This window comes from Monopterus albus, unplaced genomic scaffold (genome assembly GCF_001952655.1).
Source record: "Monopterus albus unplaced genomic scaffold, M_albus_1.0 scaffold547.1, whole genome shotgun sequence".
Taxonomy (NCBI): Eukaryota; Metazoa; Chordata; class Actinopteri; order Synbranchiformes; family Synbranchidae; genus Monopterus; species Monopterus albus.
The window spans coordinates 54,156-65,703 of record NW_018128427.1 but is presented as its reverse complement, the minus strand read 5'-3'; the positions used below and the strand labels follow the sequence as shown (position 1 = coordinate 65,703).

At 43.3% G+C, this 11,548-nt stretch overlaps 1 protein-coding gene across 1 annotated transcript in view; it reads left to right on the top strand.

The window, feature by feature from the left end:
- The first annotated feature begins 4,619 nt into the window (after positions 1-4,619).
- The window catches only part of clvs2 (clavesin 2), a 27,697-nt gene continuing 20,768 nt past the window's right edge, over positions 4,620-11,548 (top strand). Inside the window, exons 1-2 of the mRNA XM_020588513.1 lie at positions 4,620-6,145; positions 8,215-8,389. Coding sequence (XP_020444169.1) covers positions 5,757-6,145; positions 8,215-8,389 — 564 coding nt within the window. The 5' untranslated portion in view covers positions 4,620-5,756. The remainder of the gene's footprint in view (positions 6,146-8,214; positions 8,390-11,548) is intronic.

Sequence of the window (11,548 nt, the reverse complement as noted above, 5' to 3'; positions counted from 1 at the left end):
ACCTCTGATTAACCCCAAAATAAAGCGAGTTACAGTAATCCAAGCGAGATGTTATAAATGCATGTATTGCTGTCTCAAAGTGATTCCTTGGAAGAAATGGTTTTATTTTTGCCAGCCGTTGTAGATGGAAAAAACTAGCCTTTACCACCGCACTTACTTGGCTTTCCAACTTAAGACCCGAGTCAACTTTGAACTCTAGGCTAGTAACAATTGGCTGCGCATACTCCATCAAACAGCCCAAGTCCATTAGCGGGAGCTCACTAACGTTGCTCGGGCTAAGCACTAGTGAAATGAAACACCGTACTTTCTAAAAATACTGCCCAGAGGAAGAAGATATAAGGAGAAGAGCAGCGGCCCTAACACAGAGCCCTGCGGTACCCCAGACGCTATCACTGAGGATGAGGATTCAATATCTGTGAGTTCAACAGACATCGTCCTGCCCGGCAGATACTACCTAAACCACTCCAGGGCACTGCCCCGGATACCCACTAATTGTTCCAGCCACGATATCAAAATATCATGGTCAACCATATCAAAGGCAGCTGTCAAATCCAATAAAACAAGAACCACAAAATTGCCGGCATCAGTTGCCATATAAATATCATTTAAAACCCTCAACAGGGCTGATTCTCTGCTATGTCGGGTTTTAAAACCCGAGTGAAAGACTTCCAGCAAGTTCTGCTCATCTAAAAAGGATTTCAACTGTGTATACACCACCTTTTCTAAAATTTTCGAAATAAAAGACAGCTTAGCGATAGGTCTAAAATTGTTCAAAACAGTTTGATCAAGGCCTGGCTTCTTAATCAGAGGTTGAACAACATACCCTGAATGTTATCACTACCCTTAACCTGCTGTCAGCCACAGCGTCATTCCAATCATTACATAAAACAGTTCTCGTATTCACCACTATTACATGAAAAGGTCAGATGGACCTCACTGGCTCCTAGAAGACATCAGCTGTGTCTATAAGGCATTTCCATCTAAGCTAGTGAAATATTTAACATCCTCGGTTGAGTTCAATATCAAGGTTCTTCGTACCAACTCTGAACCTGGACAGACTGGTTTCCAGTACAGTTTGTGCTGCCGTTGAAGTGCTTTGGATTATAATGGCAGGGTCTTCTATTATTTTGTCCAGCTCATTTATATTGACCAACTTAAGATGAAAAACAGAAGCACCTCTAGGTAAAATGTGGTACAGTTCAGCCACAGCAATACATCTTCCACAGCGATCAAAAAGCTGAATCAATACCGCTCTAAAACAGAAACAACAGAAACTGGACACTGAACTCTAAAGGCGGTATGACGGTGGAACAGAAATAGGAATAATTAGCAGACAATGAATGAATAAATGACTGAATCAACAGTCTGTGACACATTTGGGGGAATTCATGGTACGTATATGTTCAGCACAGTTCTAAAAGGCTTTACCTTTTTAAGCCCGCCTGTCAATCAACCACTCAGTCCTCAGAGACCAGCAGCCAAATCAAGGGAGCACTTGAGAAAATGACAGCTGGGCCACTGGAAACCAAAGGTAATTTCCAATGCATGTTCACTATTCATTTAATCTGCTCCAGAGGCCCGTCAGAGCTCAGGGCAATTATTGTCACCCCCCGCCTCCCCTGGGACCCTGTTGCTTTCTCCCTGCTCCCCCCCTTATTCAGATATTGCCGCTTTCCCCACCCCCCACTGATAGGATGTGATCCGCTGCTCAGTGTAGTTAGAGGGTGTGTGGGCAGCATGACAATATGAAGCATGTTAATCAGGAAAGACATGGAGCGGTGTGTAGATAAGCAACATCCTGTAGCACCAAATCCACAACCTGCTCAGACATATTTAAAGAGAAAGAGATGGTTGTATGTGTCTTTGAATTACTGAGACAAATGTATGAGAAAAACAGGGCATCATGGATCTGTTTTATTGTGAGTGGGAGGTCGGTTCTTATGCGTTTAGTACAGTAGGAAATATGCTCTCAGAAAAATCTATTTCTCATTTGCATCCCTCAGTGAGCTGATGTTTTTGACATGAAGTTCTTTTCAGGTCTTTGAGCTATATCGAACCACCTCATAAAAGGAGGTGGAGCAGAAAATAAAAACACCTTTAACACAAGGAAGTTCTTGTTGTGTTGAATGTTTCATTTCCAGCTGTTTGTTTTGTGCCTGTCTGTACATTGTTGTGGGGCAGACAGGAGGTCAGTTTCACTCGATGACAACTGTCAATAAGCAAAGTCCTGTACCAGGAAATCGCTCTTTGAATTCCTTAGAGAGCAACTTGATTGATGCTGATGACGTAGAAAGCAGCTGGGGTGCATCTCCTCTGGTTGCATCATGCTCTTCCTCGTTTCCCATCATCTTTACTTTATTGCTATCTAATAACAAAAGACATAAAATGCCCATAAACGAAAAAATACACAATGTGCTGTGCTTTAGTGCACTGTGCTGAAATAGCTCAACAGTTAAGTTTTATGATGCTGTAAAAATATTTAGGTGTAAACAGTCACTTCAGAAAGTTTTGCACATTTTATTGTGTTGTTAATTCGAAATGGAGAAAAGCACAGTTTTTGTCTCAATGATACAAAGTGACAAAGTAAAAACATCTTTTTAGAATTTTTTTCCCCCACATGTATTAAAAACAAAAGCTGGGGAGAAAAGAAATGAAATTTACACAAGTATTCAAACTATTGGCATAGTGGTGCAGTGGTTAGTGCTGTCGCCTCATAGCAAGAAGGTTCTGGGTTTGAGCCCGGGCTGACCCAGGACCTTTCTGTGTGGAGTCTTCATGTTCTCCCTGTGCTTGCGTGGGATCACCCTGGGTGCTCCAGCTTCCTCCTACAGTCCAAAGACATGCGACTCTAACTTGCCCGTGTGTGTGGTCTATAAGTGTCAGCCCTGTGATAGACTGGTGACCTGTCCAGGGTGGACCTCGCCTCTTGCCCTATGTCACCTAGGATTGGCCCCCGTGACCCTGTTCAGGAATAAGCTGTATAGATAATGGATGGATGGATTCAAACTCTTTGCTTTGGCTCCAAACTGTGCTCAGGTGCACCCAGTTTGCTTTAATTATCACTGAGATGTGTCTCTAACCTGACTGAGTCCACCTGAGGCAAACTGACCTGATTGGACAGAGTTTACAAAGACACACCTGTGTGGCGGAGGTCCCTCTTTCTGCATGTTAGGACAAACCTTCTGTAGGCCTCCATGCTCAAACTGTGGTGAGGCGCAGATCCAGACAAGAGGATGAAATCATGCCTAAAGCGTTGAGTGTTCTAGGAGCACAGTGTGGGACATGGAGGAAGCCTTCGTTGGAGCCGCTGTCCAAGCTGGAACCTCAGTCTCTGTGATGGGTGAGACTTGTCATTTTTGTTGTCGGTATAAAATGTGACCAGTAAGTTTTGTCCTGATGACACACTATGGCCAGAAGTGTCTCCCAAATTCAGAAATTAATCTAATTTGAAACATTTCACATTCTCTCAGCTTTTTAAAGTTTAGTTTAGCCTAGTTTATCTGTTAGATTCACACCATGAAATCAAAGACTGGTGTCTGTCTGAAATAACACTTCTTGTTCCTCCTCCCCTTCTTCTTTGTCCGATTAGTAAATACCATTATAAGAAATAAAAATGCCACATCTTGATGAACACAACTTTAGCCCTGAACTGTAACAAGTGACTGACTGCAGGACTTATTTCACTGCAATGTGGCTAAAAACGAAGCAGTCTAACTTTTAGTTTTATTCTTTCCATCCTTCTTGTTTGTTGTACTTTGTTAGACACCTGTGTAGATTTGGTGGCCGACAGTGAAAGTAGCTTAGCTGCACTGCACATGTAAAACCCAGCACTCAGCCATGTGTAAACCAGAGAAGGGATAAGTAGGCACAAAGAAAATTAATTCAGCATGTTAAAGTGCAGCTGTCTGGTCACCACGGAGCAGGTGCCACCTCCCTCCCCCTTCCCCTCTCTACATATGCACCCCTCCATTTTATCTGGACTGCTATTGAAGCTGTACTTCATCGGACAGAGACAATGAATTTTAGGGTTTAACTGAGTGAATGTCCAGCCCTGCTTCCCCTCATCATCCATTCAACTTTCCCTCCCACTTTTGTTGCACTATACTCCACCCGACTCACTTTGTCCTTCCTTTCTGTCGAGAGGTAAAATACCCTCAGGCCAAAGTGGGCAGCTGTCTGGGGCCCTGTGGTCATGTCCCCCAAATGCATGCACAAAGCTGCACATGCAAACTCAAAGAAGTGCAAAGAAAACCATAAGAGAAAGGGAAAAGCAAAGCACCAAAAGCTGCTACTGGCATTTTAGCACTACAGCGCTGGTCCTCCCTCATGGTTGTTTAAATTATTTATTTTACATTGACCTGTGTACAGTACACTCTTCATGAAGTCCACGATGGTACAACAATGTAGAGTCTTCAAATCAATCAGCACATGATGACCATAAATATAAGCAAGTTTCAAAAGTCTGCTACTTGATTCCTGTGGAAACCAATAACTGCCTGGAACTGCAGGGGAAACGCATCCAAAAATGAAAAATGGTTTTGAAAATGATCTACAAAATTACATCCCTCACCCCCTCCTCACCCATTCCTCCCTTTCCCTGTTCATTTGAGTTTCCTGCCTCTGCCTTTCCTCCTTCAACATGCTTCGTCTATCTATATTCCCTCATTTACTTAGCTTTTGGCCGTTACAAATGTTCTCCATCGTCCTGCCACCTTCACCTCTCTCCCTCTCTGCATCCCTTTTTATATCTGGTTCTTTTCATCTGATACCGCACCCCACCCCTTTCTCTCCCTCCTGCCCCCAGCCGGTGGCGCCCATACACCGACAAGAGCACAGGTTCTCTTGTTGTCAGTCACTTTACCAGCACACAGACGGCAGCGGCAAGAGGAGCGGAGACGGTAATCCCCCCTCCCAGTCCACCCCACCCACGTCCAAAACCCAGAAACCGGAGGCAGGAGGGAAACAAAACCTCGCGGGACACCTGTGCTGCTGGACACCCTCTGTTCAGCTTTATGAAAGATGATTTAAGATCTAAATTCGCACCCAAACTGTGAAAGATGATGGTGAGAAGCGGTGATGATGTAGACGCAGAAACCAGCGGCCAAATCTGCCTGGATTGACGGTGACTGAGCTCTCGGCCGCAGCGCCAGCAGCAACACCAGCAGCAGCAGCATCAGTCGATCGACGGATGGAGATGCGTTGTGAAGGCGGAGGGATGATGATATAGCAGGTGCTGCAGGGTCGTGCCGCATTGCCTGGCCACCGCGAGCGACGCCGGGGACGCGGTGATGCTGTCGTCGTCATTGTGCCACAGAAGAAGAGAGAAGGACGAGAGAGGAGACGCTTTGACATGGAAGGAATCGGCTGTCTGTCGGTTCTGAGCTCAGGCCGCCCTGTGCAGCAGGTTGGATGTACCGCCTGAAGCCTGGGGACCTGATTCATGATATACATGGTGGGAAAATTAGGATAAGGTTGAATTCTTGAAAGTGGAATTGAAATGTTTCCGTGCGCAAAAGTGAATGGCCCAAATGTTGATAATGCATCATAGGAGCATCATAGCAGCAGCTTCTGTTCCAGTTCAGGGTGGATTACGTCTACAGAGCAGCAGGCCTCCATCTGAAGTCCGCTTCTGATCAGGACACCATAGAGAAAGATTAATATACTTCACCCTGTTGCTGGAGGTAGCCATTTATTCTGTCGTTCCACTGGAAGCTGGTGTGGTGTGGTCCCCCGTGGAGGGACCGCTGTTGCAAAGGATGACTCACTTGCAGGCTGGCCTCTCTCCAGAGACCCTGGAGAAGGCCAAGGTGGAGCTGAAAGAAAACCCGGAGACTTTACACCAGGACATCCAGGAGGTCCGGGACATGATCATCACCAGGCCGGACATCGGTTTCCTCAGGACAGATGACGCGTTTATTCTCAGATTCCTCCGGGCGAGGAAATTCAACCACTTCGAGGCGTTCCGGCTGCTGGCACAGTATTTTGAGTACCGACAGCAGAATCTGGACATGTTCAAGAACCTGAAAGCCACCGACCCCGGTATCAAGCAAGCCCTAAAGGACGGTTTCCCCGGTGTGCTCGCCAATCTGGACAGATACGGCAGGAAAATACTGGTCCTGTTCGCAGCCAACTGGGACCAGAGCAGGTAATAAAGAAGCTGAGGGTTGGGGCTGTACAGTGTGTGCTGAGGTTATCTGATCAGACAGACAAAAACAAACGGGACACAGCAGAGAAGAGTCGGTGATTTAAAATCCTTTGTAATGAAGTGGAGTCTGGTTTGAAGAGCTGTCCAATCAGCACCACGCATTCAGTGTTTAGAGAACTGGACGAAATCTGCCCAGTCTTCTCTTTAACTGGTTGTGTTCAGTAAAAGCAGTACCAGGATGGTGCCACAAAGTTAGAAAAGCAGCATTGTCTAAAATATAATGCAGCTGTAGCATCGGGGCTCCTCACTGTATGTACAGCCCAAATCACAAAAAGCAGACTCAACAAAAGTGGACAGGTGACTTTTGGCCATTTAGTCTACTGATTAACAAATAAACCTCCTGCATGTAACAAAAGTAAATGAGATGTTTTTATTTTGAGTCACTTTGATTGGTTTAAGTGTACTTTAAACTCTGTGCTGTGTACTTCAAAGTCTTTGTCACTTTTTGCACTGGTCAGCCCGGTAAAGGAGCTCCACCAAAGAGTTTTCCTTCTTAGCTTCCATTGGATCGTTTTTTTCTGTAGATGCCTAAAGACGATCCACAGGCATTCAGAAAACAATCAAGCACAGATTAGGTCAGAAAAAGCATGTTAACTTGTGTAGCAGGGTCAAAATGAAGGGCTGGGTCACTGTTCTTTCATGTAGTCCAGTGCTGATACTAATTCTGTAAGTGACCACACTGTCAGCAATGACTTGGGTTAAAGGTTAAAGGTAGAAGTAGGGTGATTTTGTTTGGCTTAACTAAGAGACCAGACCTGTGGGTAACCAGAGTTGAGAGGTGTTGACCTTTTCACCTCATCATTCAATGCAGAACGACTGGATTATCCAATATTATAGTGTTGAATGAAAAAATACTGTATATATGATAAAACGAGGATAACACAAACCATGATGAAGTCATCTGCTGTAGCTCTGTCATGATCATCTTACTGACAAACACATTTTCACTCTGTACAACCAGATCATTATGCAACAGAGAGCGATGTGCCAGGTTTTAATTCCAGTCAGTCAGAGCAGCATTTTAACCAGGTGAAGAATTTCTCCTCCATAACTGGAATCATTGAAGTCAGTTTCATGTTGTTTGACAAATTTCAGAAACACTATTAGTGCTACTATTAGACGTAGCACTGCAGGCCCAACGTGTGCTTGCAGTTGGACAGAGCTGGGTCTATTCAACTGGCAGTTAAGCTAATTAAGACAAAAAGGTTTCTCTGGAGGGAGCCAAAGGGTCTCTGGATGAAGAATCGGATGGAGGAAGTGAGCGGAGAAACGAGATAATGAGGGCAGGAGGAAACATGACTGTTGAATCGGAGAGTGAAGTATCAGAGGCACCAGCTGCACGAAAACCCTCAGGGCAGCAAACGGCATGATGACAAACCTAAAACAAAGACCTCCAGCAGATCGTGTCATGATAGAGCAACAACTGATGCTACCGACGCCCTTATTTATTCAAGAATAAATTACACCTAAATGAAGGTTCAGTGAAGTCTGATGACAAACTCTTGTCAACATGACTAGAAGAATGAGATTCCTGTCTTTGGCTGCAGGTTATTATTAATTTCTTGGCTGATTAAACTTCTGGTTTAATCCATTTTGATTAATCGTTCAGTCCATGAAATATCAAAACCCGCTCATCATAATCTCTGACTGTAAGTTAAAGTTCATATTGTTTATCAAACCCAAGAGATGTTTCCTTAGAGTTATATACAGCAGCAAAATATGACAAACTGAGAAGAAAAGTGGCCAAAAGTGACTGATACAATGACTTAAATATCAAAATAGCTGCAGAGATCTTTATCGTATTGGATTTCTGAGGCTGATAATGTTGAGTTTTGAGAATATGAAGAATCCAGGCAGGACTTTTTATAGTTGAACAATAAACTCAGTGGTCTCTGGTTGACAACGTCATAGTGTCATTGTTTCTAAATGGCCTTAGTGTGGACTTCTTTACTGCAATGCACCGCCACAATAAAACTGCACTAGATTAATACTGGCTCCATTTTCCTCAGGTACACATTCGTGGACATACTGAGGGCTATCTTGCTGTCACTGGAGTCCATGATCGAGGATCCGGAGCTGCAGGTCAACGGCTTCATCCTCATCATCGACTGGAGCAACTTCACCTTCAAGCAGGCGTCCAAACTGACTCCCAGCATGCTGCGGCTGGCCATCGAGGGGCTGCAGGTCAGAAGCTTGTTGCTGTGCAAAGTGTCTGACTGTGATACTGGAGACTATGGTTTGCACCCCATGACCCAGACCTCTCCTAAACTTTTGCCAAGTAGTTTTATTTACCTAGATTTAACCGTAACCATAAAGGTGGCTGATCTGATGACATGCACATGCTTTTGGAAGGTGCAGCCAAACAACAAGCACCAGAAAACACATCACTATACATTTTACACATTAGTTATTCTGGAGGTCAATGATAATAATTCTGACAGACTGTACTTGAGCGGAAGTGATTAGTCGGTCAATGTAACTGATTCATTATTTGATAACTAAATGATTTCATCAGGATTTGCTGCTTTAAATATGAGTGAAATATGTAAATGAAGTAGTTTTGGGTTTTGGGACTGTTGGTCGGCCAAAAGGAGCAACCTGAAGAAGCCACCATGATCTCGCTTTTCAGTTTTCTGACATCCAGTAGGATGAAGAATTAATCGTGTCTGTGTCAGTTGGTTGCACTGTACATTTTCTCAGCATTATGTCATCAGCTAGAAATCCTCAGTCTTGTCTCTCAGCAAAGTGCTTTTCTTTTTGCTGTCAGAGCTGAGAGAAAATCAAGAGCTTAGGCTTTACTCAACTCTAAAGTGCTATTTTTCATTTTCAGACTGTGGCAGAACAAACCTCCAGCTCACTCCCCATCAAAATGTTTCACTTAAGAACAAGTCAAGCAGCATGTTAAAGCCGTGAGCCTTTTTTAAACGGCAACAAAAGAGAATAACGACATTTCCATTTTGATTACACAGTGCTGGATGGTTTTTTTTTTCAAGGTTCGTTTGGCAGGTACATGATGCAAAGAAATGGCTTGTTTGTGGTTGTCAGTTTGGTTTTGTCTAATAAGAGCTGTTATTCTATCAGCACTGTTTTTCTCACGTGGTCTAGGTTTGCAGGGAAATGTGTTAATGCTGGTTGGATTGTATTTGTGTGTTCAGGATTTTTCATGGCATGAAAGTGGGTTAGTCGTCAGTTATCAGGAAACCTTTAACATCGTTACTGAAATGAGTTATAGGAGAAGAGGCTCAGTGTTCAGCTGTCCTGAACCTGCCAGGCCTGAGGGGAAAGGCCTGTTTCTGTGTGTGGACGAGGGGCGGGGTTGTTATTGCTTTCTCACCATCCTTGTGAATCATCTGCCAATTTGTGATGGGCTCCATTAGTCAAAGTGAAATCGAAGGGAAAGTGTCTGTAGTGGGAAGTGTTGAGTAAGACGCAGCGCGGTGTAGAAAAATAATCTGATGTGTTAGCGAAGGATGACGAACTGTCAGAGCTGCAGTCTTTAAATATTCAGTGAATTCACCTATACAGCATTTTTGTTACTGCAGTACAGAGCAGGGGCGGCCGTGGCTCAGGAGGTAGAGCTGGTGGCTCGGGTGCCCTTGGATGAGCCACTGAGCTCCGAGCTGCTCCCAGCGGCCGTTCCATTGGTGTGTGAGTGGTTGTGGAAATGCACTGCATACTGCAAGTATAAGTCCATTTGCAAGTATTTTACATCATGCATATTTAAAAAGCTGTTTGCTTCCAGTGGTTTTAAAACGCCAGTGTGCCTACAGTATGTAATATCCACCCATCAGTAGGTTATCCATACCCTCTTATCAAATCTATTTAACACAAATGTGTCTAACTAATCTAGCAGTTTACCACAATGCGATTCTACGAAAGGCCACAAGCAGAGCAGCAGGGCTGCTCTGTGTTCCTGTTGTGAGTTGAGGGCATGTTACAGTTTTTTTCTGTTGCTAACAAGCATTAACCAATACTTAAAATACTTTTTCTAAACTCTTAACACAGCAACACAGTTACATCACACACCTGGCCAAATGGTTCATTTTCGGACCAAAACCACATTTTGTTAAATAAATACAAACTTTACATTTCACAATGCAAAATACCATTTTCTACATATACTAACTTTATCAAAACACAGCAAACCTGACTCATAATTGAGTCGTTTGATCAAAACATTAGCACTAGTTTTCTATCCAACAGGAACATATAGTCAGTCATAGTGCACAGACTGTCAAAATGTAAAAAAGTAATCACTTTACAAAAATGACATTACTTCTCATTGAACTGTATACAATATGAAAACCATCTTTGATATCCAAAAATGTAGAAATACAGTAATTCAGTCAGCCTTACTGTAAACACACTAAAATTGTGTGTGTGGATAAATTTCGTATAGTATATGTACAGTGGAGCCATCAGTACTTTATGGATTATAAAAAAAAGGGCAGAATTGCTGCAGTAAAGGCTTTACGGTATTAGCATTTGCATATTGCTATCAATAATCACAGAAAAAAGCACTTTGCCCTGTGTTTACAACAATAGACAAAAATAAAACAAAATGACAGACCAAAAAGTCCTAATCTACACGATCATCAGCATTTGGCCACATGTTCTCATCAACATCACACCTTATAATGTCTCTTGCTATGCACCTTGGAAAGAAACGTTTAGAATGCCTTATCCACCCCTGGCAATCTTCAGCTGAGATGTCTCTGCAGCCAGCCTCCATTGCATCCAGAAGGGACATTTGATCATGTGGTCAATGATCATAGACTTTCCACCTCCACGCAGACAAAAATTCTTCAATGGGGTTAAGGAATGGAGAGTATGGAGGAAGAAAAAGTGAAATCAATCTCGGATGGGCTGCAAACCAATTTGTGACTGCTTGTGAATGGTGGAATGCTACGTTGTCCCATGCAATAACAAATATTGTCATGTTTCCTCCCACTTGTTCCCTTTCTGCTTCTGGCACCAGTTGTTGATGAAGGTCATCTAAAAACAAAAGAAGGCGCTCTGTGTTGTAGGGACCTATCTGGCTTTTCTGCAGGACCAAACCAGCACTTGAGATTGCAGCGCACATTGTGATATTTGCTCCTCTCTGACAAATTGGAACCAGCTGTTTCCCAAGTAGAACAATAATTCTTATCAGCTCTTTGAGCTGTTGTGGCAAAAGTAGAGGCTTTACATTATATTTAAAGTTTGGATCATTAGGTCTTCAATTCTGTCATGATGTGTTTAAGCATTTGTTAAAGATATTTGAAAGATCCATTATTTTGCTATGGGGTAAGCTTGTGTGAAAAGAAAATGTAAGCATTTTAGAAACGTGTGCATTAACTAAAT